At 35.2% G+C, this 16869-nt stretch overlaps 2 protein-coding genes across 2 annotated transcripts in view; both read left to right on the forward strand.

The window, feature by feature from the left end:
• The first annotated feature begins 1313 nt into the window (after positions 1–1313).
• On the forward strand, positions 1314–9713 carry LOC107740873 (histidine ammonia-lyase-like). The gene is made up of 20 exons (XM_016553396.1): positions 1314–1615; positions 1785–1845; positions 2398–2425; positions 2510–2584; positions 2676–2748; positions 3220–3286; positions 3377–3414; positions 3943–4068; positions 4295–4434; positions 4562–4609; positions 4996–5143; positions 5396–5491; positions 5579–5637; positions 6147–6227; positions 6457–6522; positions 6605–6770; positions 6879–7013; positions 7965–8073; positions 8203–8272; positions 9123–9713. Exons 1-20 carry the CDS (start codon positions 1369–1371, stop codon positions 9252–9254), a joined length of 1965 nt encoding a protein of 654 aa, XP_016408882.1. The 5' UTR covers positions 1314–1368; the 3' UTR covers positions 9255–9713.
• Positions 9714–11141: 1428 nt separating this feature from the next.
• The window catches only part of LOC107740876 (NADPH oxidase, EF-hand calcium binding domain 5), a 9460-nt gene continuing 3732 nt past the window's right edge, over positions 11142–16869 (forward strand). Inside the window, exons 1-8 of the mRNA XM_016553400.1 lie at positions 11142–11261; positions 11363–11513; positions 12448–12658; positions 13807–14044; positions 14114–14267; positions 15055–15230; positions 15479–15661; positions 15774–15906. Coding sequence (XP_016408886.1) covers positions 11142–11261; positions 11363–11513; positions 12448–12658; positions 13807–14044; positions 14114–14267; positions 15055–15230; positions 15479–15661; positions 15774–15906 — 1366 coding nt within the window. The remainder of the gene's footprint in view (positions 11262–11362; positions 11514–12447; positions 12659–13806; positions 14045–14113; positions 14268–15054; positions 15231–15478; positions 15662–15773; positions 15907–16869) is intronic.

Raw genomic sequence — 16869 nt, forward strand, 5'->3', positions numbered from 1 at the left:
TGGTCACTGAATTCATAAAAAATGCAAATAATATTAGTTTAGGACTGATAGTGCTCATTCACTGTCTGTCCTGGAGGGAGCGCCAACTGTCTAGAATGACCTGCTTCTTTATTGAAAGCTGTCTCAGAAAGGATTGAAACAACATAAATTAATGAATTTATTTGGGGAAAAGTAAAAAATGTAAATTTTAACGTGAATTAGCATTGTGTTTTTCCTCATTGTGGGACATATAACTTGCACATTTAAGCAGCTGTAACACCCCACAGTTGGCCCAAAACTGTCATGTCTAGCCTTTAGCCCAAAAATTGACATGGTTTTATACAGTTCAGCATTGCAGAAGATTAATTTATTTTAACATAAAAGTAAATATACCTGCTATGCAGAAAATTTGACGCAAACATTTTCACATGCATCTCACAAGCAGCCCATTTTTAAGGGAGTTTATCTATCTATCTATCTATCTATCTATCTATCTGTCTGTCTGTCTGTCTGTCTGTCTGTCTATCGTTCTGTCTGTCTGTCTGTCTGTCTATCTCGTTCTATCTATCTATCTATCGTTCTATCTATCTATCTGTCTGTCTGTCTGTCTGTCTGTCTATCTATCGTTCTATCTATCTGTCTGTCTATCTGTCTGTCTGTCTGTCTATCGTTCTGTCTGTCTGTCTATCTATCTATCTATCGTTCTATCTATCTATCTTTCTGTCTGTCTATCTATCGTTCTATCGTTCTATCTGTCTGTCTGTCTGTCTATCTATCTATCGTTCTATCTATCTATCTGTCTGTCTGTCTGTCTATCGTTCTGTCTGTCTGTCTATCTATCTATCGTTCTGTCTATCTATCTTTCTGTCTATCTATCTGTCTATCTATCGTTCTATCTGTCTGTCTGTCTGTCTATCTATTTAGTCTCCATCTCTCTATATCTTTCTCTATATATATTGCATTTTATATTTAAATTAGGAAAAAAAATAACAGATAGATAGATAGATTATAGATAGAAGCAATTTAATATAAATATTTACCAAATTATATGTTATTATCAGTATAACAATTACAGTGATTCTGTATTAAATAATATTACATTTGTAAACAAAATATATATATATATTTTTGCTATGTATGTTTATTTCTGTTGTTGATGCCAAAATTGTACAGTCTGTTGACTGATAGATTCTAGTCTTTTTGACAAGTGTATTGTAACACAGAACCTTTGGTGCAGAGATAACGTATTCAAACAGCACCATGTACTCTGTCTTCTGTGATAAAGGAGGGGTCCACAGAACAGTTTTTGATTGGTCCATTGCGTTTTGTGTACACCACCTAGTGAAGCAATCTGCATCTCCTCAGCCTGTGGTTGTTCAGTCCAACGTGATGCCTCGTTTCACAGTCCACGTTCGGGACGAGTGGCTAACTGTTCCATGCAAAGATGCCACCTGCAGCATTAAATGGTTGGGTTTTGAAGCTCTCAAGCGCTACATCAAGAACAAACCCGACAATGGAGGGATCCAGCATATCAAAGATGTGCGTTTTGTGGTCAGAAGATGTCAGGGATTGGGCTTGCTGGACAGTGACGATACCATAGAAGACGTGCTTGAGGATAATGAGTTTGTTGAACTTGGTAAAGTTACAAATATGGCTTACTTGTTCAGTGTTTGTTGAGAGAGTGATCAATCGTTCAGTTCTTGGCTGGCTTTGGACAGATTGTTCTTTGGAGACTGTTTACCACAAATACTGAATCTTGTATTGCAAGATGAGTCAATAACATGTTATTTTACTGTTATCTTCAGCTATTGAAGGGGACACCATGTCACAAGATTTCATTCCAAGTCAGCCTGGGACGTCACATCTGTATCTTTATATTGACAATCATCATGTTTTAATGGAATAAAGTATATTGTGTGCCAAGTAATTAATCAAAGTAGTTGCAAATAATCACATAATAATCACATCAGTTTTTGCTGAGAAAATCCCACAAGTAAGATCATTTAAAGACATTATATAAAATGCGGACCTGGAAAGTTGTACTTAACACTTCATTTCTTTGATGAGAAAAAAAAACTATCTTATTTTAATTAATTTTAAATAAAATTTTCTTATTTTTTTGGTGCACTGTATAGCATTTTTGAAATTGATTGCACTAAAAGAATGCATTAAACTGATAAACTGACAGTGCTAATTTATAAATATATATATATATATAAACCTTCTACTTCATCACGTATATAACATTCCACCCAGTCTCGCATTTGGAATCATTAGTTTATTTTTTGACAAAATACAGACTTGCATGTAAATGATTGTTATATCTTTTGGAAAGTCTCTCAACAGCTTTGAGCTATTCAGTTCATGTGTAAACTTTAACAACTCTGAAAATATCCTTAATGTGAATGTTAAAAACAGAACAAGAGCATACAGAGAACCTGAGCAAGTAAGTATGAAATATCTCTACTAAACATACAGCATTTTTACTCTCATAAGTACTACATTATTAATGACAGCGGTCTGTTTTTAGTACATTTCTCTAGATGGGAACAGCCTGACCTCAACTGATCTAGTGAATTTAGGGAAAGGCCTGTATAAGATTAAGGTAAGTGGGTTTATGGTGGACTGTGAAGATTTTACATTTATGAACAATATTTCTCAATGGAAATGCATTAGCACTGTTATCTGACCCTCAGTTGACCCCAGAGGCGGAGCAAAAGGTTGTGCAATCGAGAGAGCTTCTGGACACCATTGTGAAAGAAAACAAAGGTGAGCATGACATCCACTTACATAAAGGACATATGTGTGGTTTCTTTTGTAAGTGATCAAACTTCTGATTTGTTTTAGCCTTTTCTTAAAAATAAAAGTTCCAAAAAGAGATTTTCACAGCGACGCCATAGAAGAACCATTTTTGGTTCCTCAAAGAACCTTTCAGTGAATAGTTCTTAATAGAACCATTTTTCTTAGTATGTAGAAAAAAATCATAATCTAAAGAACCTTTTGTGGAATGGAAAGGTTCCATGGATGTTAAAGGTTCTTCGTGGAGCCATAGATGTCAATAAAGAACCTTTATTTTTAAGTGTACAAATGATAAAATGTCGCAAAAAAATATTTTCGACTTGCACAACTATTTCTTCTGAAAATGTAAAAATGTAGTGCAAAACAGCACATATTTACTATTAAATAGTGTGGGCTTTAATAAGTTTGACCAACATCAGTATTTTCTTTTTCATGTTCTAGTTGTGTATGGCATCACTACAGGGTTTGGTAAATTTGCTCGGACTGTCATCCCAGTCAGCAAGCTCAAGTATATATATATATATTTTAATTTTTTACTCCTGAAACCTTTTGCATTTAAATGAACAATTATTTTAACTCACATTTTTCTGTCTTTCAGGGAGCTTCAGGAAAATCTTCTGCGCTCACACTCCTCAGGTGTGACATATTTTAGTCAAATGAAATATACACTACCAGTTAAAAGGCTGAAATAATTAGGATTTTTAAAAAATGTTTTTGTGAAGTCTCTTAAATACAGTAAAAACAGTAATATTGTGAAATAATATTACAGTATAAATGATTTCTGAAGGATCGTGTGACACTGAAGACTGGAAAAAAACACAGGAATAAAATGTATTTTTAAACATATTCAAATAGAAAACAGTGATTTGAAATTTTAATAATATTTCACAATATTACTGTTTTTACTGTATTTTTGATCACATAAATATAGCCTTGGTGAGCAGAAAAGAGTTCCTTCAAAAACAAACAAAAATCGTAATGCTTCCCAACTTTTGACCGGTATATGAATACGTTTCTGCATATGTTTTTGTATGACATTTCTAAGATATTTACGCATCATAAAAAATATTCCTGCGATGAATTGACATTATTGTCAATTGACATTATTGAACCAATTTTGATTCTGTGTACTATATTATTATTTTTGATTATATGTCACTGTAGGTCTGGGAAGCCCTTTAAATCCTGAAAGAACTCGAATGCTGCTCGCACTGAGGATCAATGTTTTGGCCAAAGGGTACAGCGGGGTTTCACTGGAGACGCTGCACCGCATGATCCAGGCCTTCAATGGTACATTAATGCATCCCTCATTATTTTATAACTGAAGAGAGAACTCTTGGGGTTTTTGGTTTCTTTGGCACAGCATATGAAACATGGTGTGCCATTTCAAAGAATACTTTCATGTTAGTTGCCGCGTCTTTGAAATAATATTAGCAAAAGGTTTCTTTGAATTTCTCCCTCAAAAGAGTTTTACCAAAGCTGATATTTTACCGTTTTCTTTCGTTTCTCTTACCAGCCTCCTGTTTATCGTACGTCCCGGAGAAGGGTACAGTGGGTGCGAGCGGAGATCTCGCCCCTCTTTCACACCTCGCCCTTGGCCTCATGGGAGAAGGCAAGATGTGGTCGCCCAAGAGCGGCTGGGCGGATGCCAAATATGTGAGTACATACTCATTGGGTGCTTTGGTTGCAGATCTTTGTCCTAATGATAATGCAAGCAATGCATAAACACATTTACTCCTCGTTTAGCCTTTAAAGTCACATTTGACCTTTGTATTGCCCGCAGGTTTTGGAAGCACATGGTCTGAAGCCCATATCTCTGAAGCCAAAGGAGGTACGGCTAATCCCCCCCCATTGTGCAGTCAATATGTTTATCGCTGTTGACTTAGAGCTGTTTTGTGGGTCAGAAATGTGTGTCCTTGACCTGCCTGGTCCATTTTAACAGTGGAGCCCCTCTTAAAACCCACTTGTAACCTTTAGAACAAGTCATTTTTATTGTATCGCAAAGTTACAAACTAGAGAAGTAAGATTTTATAAGCTATATTTGTGTGCTAGAACGTGGTTGCTCAGCAGTTCTGTTCTGAAGGGGTTGTTAGGTGGTGATAAATAGAGAGCAAATAGATTAATAAATAGATTGACTGACTGACAGATCAGTGGCTCAGTACTATTGTTCTGTGATAAAAGATAAAAGTGTTGGTTATGTTTATCGCTGTCTGCAAGGGGCTGGCTCTGATCAATGGGACTCAGATGATCACTTCTTTGGGAGCAGAGGCCGTGGAGAGAGCCGAGGCCATCGCCCGGCAGGCTGACATCATCGCTGCCCTGACCCTGGAAGTCCTCAAGGGGACCACCAAAGCCTTTGATAGTGGTGAGCTCGTGTAAGCAAGTGATTGATGTGCTGGATGTGAGCCGACGTATTTAGACGCTGTTCTCAGTTCTGCAGACAGAAACTGTAAACACTGCAGTAAACGTTCAGACTTGTCAGACAAAACATATTGCCTCACATATAAAGTCACAGTCCCTGTCACAAATGCAGACCTGCACCAATTCTCTGAGCACACGTTTTTGTTTATGCAATTGGAAGTAGACCAGTTTAATGAAAAAAAAAATTTTCTTACAGATATTCATGAACTGCGACCTCATCCGGGACAGAAGGAAGTGGCCTTGCGCTTCCGATCCCTGTTAGACTCTGATCACCACCCGTCTGAAATTGCAGGTGAATCCTGCAGTGCTCGTATGCTCCATTAAAGCCCATATTTAACCATTTGGTGATAACCACTCTTGCGTTTTTCGATAATTGCAGAGAGCCATCGGTTTTGCGACAGGGTTCAAGATGCCTACACCATGCGCTGTTGTCCACAGGTAACATAAGATTTAATAACGAATAGTTCATTAACAATAATAGTTCATTAAAATAAAACTGAAATAAAATATAAATATTAGATGAAATACTGCTACTAAAACAACTAAAAATGTTGCCTTTACAACTAATTGAAAAAAGTTTAAGTTGAAGCACTAAAATGACTAACTGGAAATAATAAATAAAAACTAAAACTGAAATAAAAATGATTTAACCTAAATAGTAATATTACAAAAAAATGAGTGAAAATGACTTAACTGGAAATATAAAATAAAAAACTTTGACAAATGTGCGAACTATAGTCTAATTCAGTTTGCTTTAAATGTGTGCATTAACTGGAAAGAAAAATTAACTTTAAATAAAAATAAACCTAGTAAAACTAAAATAAATTAGAAAAGCACATAACAAAATTGCAGTAAGTTAAACAAAAATGAAAATAGCAAATCTACAAATAAAAGCTGGCTTGCACACGTGAACTACAGTTTAATGCATTTTGCCTTAAATATTGCAGGTCCATGGAGTCGTTAATGACACAATTGAGTTTGTCAAGAAAATCATTAATACAGAAATCAACAGTGCCACGGATAATCCTGTATCCTTTTTACAGTTTTGTAGCTTGAACTTGTGTTGCAGTACCAGCAGTGTCTGTTGGTCATGTGACCTCAAATCACCAACACTTACTGAAAATGAACGACTTCTGGAGACTTTTTTTGTTCCTCCTGAGAATCCGTTTGGTGTCAAGGTTTGGCTGATTAGCTGGTCAATGCCATAACTACACCAGTCTCTTTAGTTCTGTACTTTTGGCCTTTACTGTAAGTTAGATGGTGTTTGCAGAAAGAGGTGAGACCATATCTGGTGGAAACTTCCATGGAGAATATCCAGCAAAGGTATTTCATCTCGCCACAATAGTGTTTATTTAGCAAAACGTTTCGGGCGACGTCTCTGCTGATTCGCTCCTTCCATTCTTAGGCTCTTGATTATTTGGCGATCGGGGTGCACGAGTTGGCTTCCATCAGTGAGAGACGCATTGAACGTCTCTGCAATCCCGCTCTCAGCGAGCTGCCTGCATTCCTGGTCAACGAGGGAGGCCTGAACTCTGGATTCATGATCGCACACTGCACTGCTGCGGCTCTTGGTTAGCATCACAAAGTTCAAGAGAGAATAACTTTCCTTAACCAAATACTAGAAGGTTTAATTTTGACATGTTGACCATTAACTAAAACAGATACGTTTCTTTCTGCAGTTTCAGAGAACAAAGTGCTTTGCCACCCCTCCTCTATTGACTCCCTGTCCACTAGTGCAGCCACGGAGGACCACGTGTCCATGGGAGGCTGGGCCGCACGTAAAGCCCTCAGAGTGGTCGAGCACGTCGAGCAAGGTCCAAAACCTGATATCAGCCTGCCATTTACCCATTGACATCATCCACTGTTCAATTTAGCTAAAATTGTTACTATAATGGTGCCCCTATTGGATTACCAAGGCACAAGAGCACAAATTGTAGTAGTACTTAATATTTTCCAACAGAATCTCTTGGCAAGTCGTAACTAGTTTATGTTATAGCGAATTAGTGGCAAATTTCATAATCTCATTCATACATTTTCATACTACTTACGCCCACTGTATGGTTGGATTTAGGGGTGGACCTGCTTGCTTGCTTATTTTTATTTAATTTAATTTTTTTTAATTAGCAATCCTTTTTAATTTAATTAAAAAACATGTAATTGTACATTTTGTACAGTTCTTTTCTTCTAAAAATCATGTTTACAAAAATGCATGATTTTTAGAAGAAAAGAACTGTACAAAATGTACAATTAAATGTTTTTTAATTAAATTAAAAATGATTGTTAATTAAAAAAATTTAATTTTAAAAAAAGTGTTTGTAATGGTACTTAATATTTTCCAACAGTCTCATGGCAAATTTGTAACTAGTTTACGTTTTAGCGAATTTGTGGCTAATTTGTATGATCTTATTCATATCTGGTCCCATTGACTTGAATAGTGGTTTTTTTTCATGCTATGGAAGTCAATGGGGACCAGCAACTGAAGCTGAACTATCCCTTTAAGGGTGATTTTTTTTTTTTGCAAATTTGAACATTTTTGAAAATTTAAAATTTTCATAAGAAAAATGCAATTAAAAAAAAAATAAAAATATATATATATATGGGTCCGAGTGGGCCACACGTCACTTCACTTTAAAACTTATTTCACTTTTTATTTTGTCATTTTTGTACTTTTTGGTTTACTGACCACTGATCTGCAAATACATATCAGAATATGTCATTTGATCAGATATCAAACCTGAATTTGTCTGTTTTATTTATCCTTGCAGTGCTAGCTATTGAGTTGTTAGCTGCCTGTCAGGGTATCGAGTTTCTACGCCCACTACGTACGACGACCCCATTGGAGAAAGTGTATGATCTTGTGCGTGCCACAGTAAAGTAGGTCAAACGATGATACACTAACTCTAAAACCTCCAATATATTGAACAATCAGGTTAATAATTGACAAACCTTTTTTAATCTTTCTCTTCATATTTATTAATTTATTTATTTTAATCTTTTCCCTAGGCCCTGGATTAAAGACCGATTCATGGCTCCAGAAATTGAAGCTGTACATCGGCTACTCGTAGACCAGAAGGTAAGCTTCACTGTATTTCACGGTAAGCTTTTCTTAGTATTTGCATCACTATTGCTATGAAAACAAACCCCGGACTCAAAAGTATTAACCTTTGTTGTGTGACTGTTTATACTACGGACATGAATGGGTGCTACAAAACATGAGGGTATTACTTTTGTAAACAACCAGATTTAATATTTCTTACCTGGTGGATCATAAAGCAGATGAAAAAAATCCAGAAATCCCCTAGAAACATCCCAGAACACCCTAGAAATTTTTCAAATTAACAGTATAATTTTTTAAAGCATTTTGTTTCTAATATATTTTTTCTAAAAACATGATTTTTAAAAAGCTTTGATTACTTAATTAGATGTACATTATAGTTTTTGTAAATATAGCTTATAAATCATGTACTTCAATTATGTTTTAAACGACAGTTTAAAAATGAAGTGTCACATGATGCTTGAGAAATCATTATAACATGGTGCTTAAGCAACATTTCTTATTAGTATCAGTTTTGTTTTGAAAACAGTTGCTGCTTAATATTTTTGTGGAAACCTTGATGCTTTTTTTCCCAGGATTCTTTGATGAATAGAAAGTTCAAAAGAACTGCATTTATTTGAAAGAAATTTTTGTAACATTATAAATGTATTTAATGTCACTTTCATCACTTTAATGCGTCCTTGCTGAATAAAAGTATTAATTTATTTAAATAAAAATCGTAATGACCCCCAAACTTTTGTATATGTATGTTATATATAAATATATACATCTATATACAGTATATTTATTAAATGTATTAAAATGTATTATTCAAGACAATTTACACTAGTATTCTCACCCCATATTGTTTCTTGCCTGTTGCATTCAGGTGTGGAACATTGCTGGGCCATACATTGAGAAATACTGTATGGAATACATCCCAGAGTCCCGCCCCTCTTCCCCAACAGCCTTTGCTCTGGACCCGCCCCCATCACCACGGAAACGGGTCAGGCTGGAGTGACAGAGGATGGCATCCTGCTGATACTGTCCTCACATTCAGTACATTATGATGAATTTATATAGAGCATTTAAAATGTATGCACATTTCAGCATAGTTCTCACACTTTAATGCTTCTTTCCTTGAATGAAGTTCATTATAAGATGTGAAATATTTCACTTCTGCTGTAAGACTTGGTTGTATTTTGCCATCTGTTGGCCCTTATGCAATTTTTCCATTTCTGAGTGAAGTGTTAGTGAATAAATGTCTTGTTATATCAGTTTTGTGTTTCTTTTCCACTTTCACACCCGTTGACAGCAGAATAGAGTCTGTTACTGTTTTCATTCAGATTTTGAAACGCCTATCAAACACTTCCACCAGTCCAGTCTTAAAGGAAGTGTCTTTGAACTCATGACACTGAGGGATTTTGACAGATGGAAGGATGTTGTTCTTTGTTCCTTGGCTCGCCACCATGTGAAATACAGTATATGTTTGACTTTCCACAGACACTGTTTTTGTGGCTCGTGGTCAGTTCCCTTTTTGCATTGTTTACTCAACATATCCGTTTTAGTTTAAATTAGTGTTGCTATCAAGTCCATTGGTTCATATTTGGGATAAAATGTGTAAAATGTTGCATCTGTAAAAATTCTTTTACACTCATATTTCTTTGTTATGAGTGTTTTAAGAAGAGTTTTCAGTTAATAAAAATTTACATTTATCATACAGTATGACTTCAGATGACTTGTAATATATAGTAGTGCATAAATGTCACATGGACCACTTTTATAGTGCTTTTTTGTCCAATTTAGTAGTCATAATACATGGTAGACAGAAAGGAGCTTATTATTAGTGTTTAGCTGTGATCTAGTGATGAAAAGTGTAGTATGGGTCATACTGAGGGCCGCTCAGCAGGCGCAGGGATGTCAGGGGCAGCTGCTGCTGTGTGTACCAGATACTGAATGTCTGTAACAATACTGCCCAGCCTCCCTCTGCATGTCTGGCTCTATTTCGCTCTCTCTTTTCCTTGGAAAGGTGATTAACTGGACTCGCTGCAACAGCAACAACTTGTGACTGCATTAAAATCTCCCCTTTTACATTTTTGTCTGTGAGAGCATTTTCATGAAAAACCAAAAGGAAATACTTGCAAAAGACAAAGACTAAGAAGATTTACATCTAAAGGTAATGATTTCTCTTGATTAAATGGGACACTGTGTAAAACTTGTAGTTACACCCAGGATAGATTATTGCTGCATTTGCTCTATCTATCTATCTATCTATCTATCCATCTATCTATCCATCTATCTATCTGTATGTGTGTTTATTTCTATGTTTGTGTATATAGGCTATATGTATATAAATATATACACAAATATATACTGATCTATAAATACATAACACTATACACACACACACACACACACACACACATATATATATATATATATATATATATATATATATACATACATACATATAATTGCATTATGTGCTTTAAAATATTTATTTAATAATAATGTGAGTAATGTTAATTTTTAAACTATTATATGCATACCTACATAAATTATTCTAATTTAAACCATTATTTACACGTACAGTTATGCTAATGTACTAAACTATTCCTATCTATAGACAAATATTGCTTTCAACTATTTACTAACTGGTTTTAAAATGTGACCACATGAGAATAAATATTAGTTGACTGGTAACATTAAATTGATCAGACTTTTTGTTCAACCACTCTCCTGATGCTGTACATTGCAACTGTCTGAAAAAATATACGTTTCCCGCAAAATGTTGTTTACATGTCTGTAGTTATGGACTAAATATGATTCTGAGAGGACACTGGGAATACATTTGTCTTATGAATTGATACTGCTAATACAGTGTGTGTGGACTGTGTGGAGCAGAGACATGAGTCTAGAAGAAGACTCACGCTGGCTGGAATGGGTCACCAAGCAGTTTGAGAGCATTGCAGGAGACGACAAAGAAATCGACCTGGATGAGTTTAAAACAGCTCTGAAAGTAAAAGAGGTGAGGTTACTGATCATGGAAACATTTATAATATTAATGTATTATCTTATTCTGAAAAGATCTCAATATGATCACCTTTTTTCTCCTGTTATTTGTTGTAGTCTTTTTTTGCGGAGAGGTTCTTTGCCTTGTTTGACTCTGATGGCAGCAGCTCCATCAGTCTGGATGAACTTCTCGAGGCTTTAGATCTTCTGATCCATGGCAGTGAGACAGACAAACTACGCTTCCTCTTCCAGGTCTATGATGTGGATGGTAAGGTGTACAGTACATCTTTTACTCTTTCATTTTAGAATTCAGTGGTAAATGGTATTACATTAAAATGATAACTAGAATAATTTAAAACAAGTGTAAATAATTACTTAAAAAATTAAACAATATAATATGATTTAAAATGTTTAAATGCTAAAAAAAAAAAAAATCAAGATTCTGCATCAAGACAATGAAATCTTTGTTACATATTTATATATTTTCTTTCTTTTAAAAAAACAACAATGCATTAACATGTGACGTTACCTACAAAAAATATCCTGGAGAATAATCACAATTAATGTATTAACAGCTCTTGTTAATGAACAACCACATTTGTCATAATTTTAGCACAAGACAAAATTTTTTTTAAATAAATCAGTGAATCTCAGAATATTGACAATAGAGTCGCTCCCATAATGCATTTTTGTCTTACGATGCATATTTTATTATTCTGAAATGCTTTAAGAAATTGATTGCCAAGTTAAATGCACAAAGTGATTTACACAAGTAGAATATGTTCCTGGTCCACATACATTTTGACTATTTCATTTCTTATTTGGAAAGGAATAAAAAAACGGAAAACTTTATTGGGCTAAAAAAAAATTGTGCAAACTGGTTTATGGCTTAATTTGGCTATATTGTATGTAAACACAATCATGCTAATAAAGTAGTACTTATAATTGAAAGCAGGGGCGTAGCCATCATTTCAGAAGTGAGGGGGACAGAACCGTCCTATCATTAATATCAAAGACTATAGAATACCTAATAATGTAGAATGCCTTAAAGGGACTTTGAAAGGATTGGCTGACTGTAATGCTGTGCCAAAAACAACGTCGATCCAGGAACATGTCATACTTGCGTTACACCCTTCACTTTGTTAAACAGTCAGCGGTAAACCATTAATTCAATTAGGCTATTGTGTTGACCTGTCATGTAGGCAGTGGTTCCATAGACCCAGATGAGTTACGTACAGTTCTGAAATCCTGTCTGCGTGAGAGTGCGATCTCACTTCCAGAGGAAAAGCTAGATGACCTGACGCTGGCGCTGTTCGAATCTGCAGATAAAGATAACAGCGGCTCTATCACGTTTGAAGAGCTGAAGGCAGAGCTGGAGAACTTTCCTGAGGTTATGGAGAACCTTACCATCAGGTGAGACATGATTATGCAATATCACAAGACCACTGATTTTCTGATCAAGAGCACAATTGCGAATATATACTACAGTTCAGTGAGAAAGACGTTAATACTGAGTAACCTTATATTTTGGATACAGTTTTGCCAGTTAATTTGTGTATTTTTCCTTTGGCAACGAAAATAGTATCAAATAAAGTCAACCATTGTGCACGTCTGAGCAACACAATAGCGGCGTCCAGTTAATGAACGACTGAGTGTTTTGAACGACAGAATGACAGAATGATTCAATGACTCACTCATAACAACATGTTTAGATCCTGAATGAATCAGCGTTTTTGAATCATTTGAGTGAATGAATCAATGACTCACTCATAAAGACAACTTGTTTTGTTTCTAAATGAATCTGTGTTTTTGAACATATCGGTTGAATGAATGACTCAAAGACTCTCTCATTAAGACAGTCACCACCCTGGCATAGAGATGTATAGGTGCTACAGTCAATAACTTATTGATTTTTAATGATAACTTGTTAAAGACAGACCTACTGTGAACTATTGTTATTAATCAATGGTATGTGCTTTTGTTGAAGCCCTCAGTCTGCATTATTTCAACTTACTGAATGTTTAACAGTGAAATTCCTGGTGAAAAAATACATTACCCATGATTCTGCAAAGAAATCTCCACCAGTCCGAGAATCAAAACAAGCAAATTGCGCCAAAATAACTCTTTAGTGCCCATCCGCTCCCATAAAGTACTGCAAATAATGTGATATAGTCAGTCTATCTTCGCTCGCAAACTACGGTACTTAAACATCTGTATCTATAAACATATTTGCAATAAACAAAATATGTTGTTTCTATATGTATGTATACACAATATCTTTAAATCAGTGATTTAATATTTGTCTGTCGTTTTTAATTCGCAGTGCCTTGTAGTTGGGATTGTAGTTATTTCCCTCATTAAAGCTGTTACATAATACCTTTTTGTCCAATTTTCAAATATTGTTTTGGTTCGAATCAAAGTTTGCAATGTTATGATTCACCTCGAAGCTAGTAACTCTTTACCAAAACCAGAACTTACTGCTGTGCAATCAAACATAAATGCTCCAAAATGTACCAAATTTATTACCAAAAAAAAATACTGCTTTCTCTGTTTTCACTCAGTGCCGCCAACTGGCTGAAACCTCCCGATCTGGAGCAGAAGAAATGCAAGACTCCTCGTTACCTGACGCGGGCGTACTGGCACAACAACAGCCGCAAGCTGCTCTTCCTCTGCCTGTATGCCCTCCTGAATGTGCTCCTCTTCATCATCGCGATGCTGAAGAATGCGCATGGAGGCCCCTGGTTCATGGTGGCCAAGGGCTGCGGCCAATGTCTCAATCTCAACTGCACTTTGATTATGGTGAGTTGAATTCATGGATTCATATAATACTTCATTTTCCTGTAGTGACAAAAAGGTTTTGTCTTGCAGGTGCTGATGTTGAGGCGCTGTCTGACATGGCTACGTGCCACCTGGGTGCTGAGGGTCTTACCTTTGGACCAGAACATTCTACTGCATCAGATCGTGGGCTACGCCATCTTGATCTTCAGCATTGTACATACTGGTGCTCACGTCATAAACTTTGGTAACCTGTAATAAACTTGTTAAAAATGGTCTAATTAATTTAAAGGGATAGTATCAAAAACATTGGACTCCATTGACGTTCATTCTATGGACAAAAAAAGTAAACTTGAACTAATCATGAAGTAAACATGAATTTTGATTACCTGTAATAAAACGTCTGTCATTATTTACTTACTTAAACTGTAATGCCTGACATATGAAATAATAGGCCAAAAAAATCTTTTTTTTTTATGGAATTAATTTTTTTTGTTGACAAAATATAATAATAATAATAAATGAAAATATGGAGCTCATACTCAAGAAAGAAAAAGCACCTTAATTTTATTCAGAGGCCCAAAATTAAATATGCAAAAATGTGTAATTTGGTACAGTTGCTGATATTTATATTATTAAAATAAAAATGAAGATGAAATTCTGATAGTTTGTATTGTAAATCAATGAGGTCTTAATAACAGTATAACAGACTACTTACATAAAATGCATATACATATCAGTTGTCACTGTTTATCTCCCAAAATTATAATTAATGTCTTAATAAGATGATATTTAAATACTCTACTAGCCTGATGTATCATATTTAATACATCAAAAATTATGCATGGATAATTAAGTAAGCCTAAGTTGCTTCAGTCCAGTATTCATCCTGAAATAATAGATTGCATATATGATACTGTAGGCTTTATAGGGTTAAATTGAGTGTATAAAGTATATGACTTTGTAACATACTGTAATAAAAGCAACATATTAATAAAGAATATTTCTCAATATCCCTTTCTCTCTGTTCTTAGCCCGAATGTCTCAGACTGATGGTATGTATCAGCTGTGGGAGTATCTTTTCACCATCCGTCCTGGGATTGGCTGGGTCAATGGCACCGCCTCCAACACGGGCGTCATTCTGCAGGTTCTCATCTGCTTAATGGTGGTGTGTTCCAGCACATTCGTCAGACGCAGTGGTCATTTTGAGGTGATGGCTTGCTGATTGAATTTATGAGAAGCAAGAATGTGCACATGGTCGCTTCTGTGAATATCTGTTGATTTGGAAAATATGGAGCTGAAAAAGATGATTGTTTCAAGACTATTAAAAACAAGTTAGCAAAGAATCCTGTTTGCAAGTTGCAGCACATTATTTCAGCCATGCATACCAACAAACAAATACCATTCAAATATGTTTTGTCAAAGCATAATATGTTCAATGGGTTTGTTTTTGTGTAGGTGTTCTACTGGTCCCATCTTTCCTACATCTGGGTTTGGGCCCTGTTGATCGTCCACTGTGCGAACTTTTGGAAATGGTTTGTGGTGCCAGGAGTGGTGTTCCTCATTGAGAAACTTGTTGGAATAGCAGTGTCCCGCATGGGTGGGCTGTACATAGTTGAAGTCAACTTATTGCCCTCAAAGGTAAAAATTTGAGCCAATGTACATATTTTGGTGTATTTTGTTTAGTGGAACATTTAGTTAGTCATCCATGCTGAAAGCTTCACCTCTACTGCCTTTTATTTGTGTTTCGAAGGTAACACATTTGGTAATCAAGAGGCCTCCGTTCTTTCACTTCAAACCTGGGGATTATGTGTATATAAACATTCCCGTTATCGCCAAGTACGAGTGGCATCCGTTTACCATCAGCAGCGCTCCTGAGCAGCAAGGTAAAACAACTACAAAGCATACAGTTATGTTATTCTTGCACACTTCTATTAGATTGCAGTGATTTGTTTATATTTTAGTTGTATGTGCATTAAAATGCAATTAAAATGCATTGCAGAAAAATCTTTTTTGTCAACGCTTTTGATTTTTTTTTTTTGCAGTAAAACAATCTAAACATCTGTAAAAAAAAAATATATATATATATATTTAGGGAACAAAATAAATTAATGCACAAAAAAAGCAAATATGTTTAATACAATAAGACTTTTTTGCAATGAATCTGAGGCTTGTTTTCAGACAGTCTGTCTTGACGTGTTTATTTTTCTTACCAAAACAAAACATTTTTTCTAACAAAACGAAAGAAAAAAATTGTTTTACTCAAAAATTACACAACAAGGCAAATGTTTAAAACAATAAGATTTGTGTTTTTTAAAACAAATCTGAGACTTGTTTTCAGACATTTCGTCTTGACTTAAGTTTATTTTTCTTACAAAACATTTTTTTTAATAACAAAACAGAACAAGAATTTTACACAAAACAAAATTTACACAAAACAAATGTTTAACAAAATAAGTTTTTTTTAAGCAAATCTGAGAATAAAATCTGTCTTAAAACAACAAAGCAAAAAAGCAACTGTTTAAAACAATGACATTTGTTTTCAACAAATCTAAGATTTATTTTCAGACAATCTCTTTTAAAGGGGTCATATGATGCGATTTCAATTTTTCCTTTCTCTTTGGAGTGTTACAAGCTCTTGGTGCATAAAGAAGATCTGTAAAGTTGCAAAGACTAAAGTCTCAAATCCAAAGAGATATTCTTTATAAAAGTTAAGAGTCAACCACTCCTACCTAAAACTGCTCGTTCTAACACGCCCCCACATACCTACGTCACAATGTGGGAAGATTTGCATAACACCGCCCAAATGTGCACGCAAAGAAAGAAAGCGTGGTTTCAGGAACAGCAGT

The sequence above is a fragment of the Sinocyclocheilus rhinocerous genome, unplaced genomic scaffold (assembly GCF_001515625.1).
Source record: "Sinocyclocheilus rhinocerous isolate Xijiao unplaced genomic scaffold, SAMN03320098_v1.1 scaffold1668, whole genome shotgun sequence".
NCBI lineage: Eukaryota > Metazoa > Chordata > Actinopteri > Cypriniformes > Cyprinidae > Sinocyclocheilus > Sinocyclocheilus rhinocerous.

Bases quoted from the DNA above. Each gene is read 5' to 3' on its own strand.
- LOC107740873 (XM_016553396.1), top strand. From the start codon at position 1,369: ATGCCTCGTTTCACAGTCCACGTTCGGGACGAGTGGCTAACTGTTCCA. The intron at 5,144-5,395 runs GTGAGCTCGTGT...ATTTTCTTACAG, and splicing joins CACCAAAGCCTTTGATAGTG to ATATTCATGAACTGCGACCT. The intron at 7,014-7,964 runs GTCCAAAACCTG...TTATCCTTGCAG, and splicing joins GGTCGAGCACGTCGAGCAAG to TGCTAGCTATTGAGTTGTTA.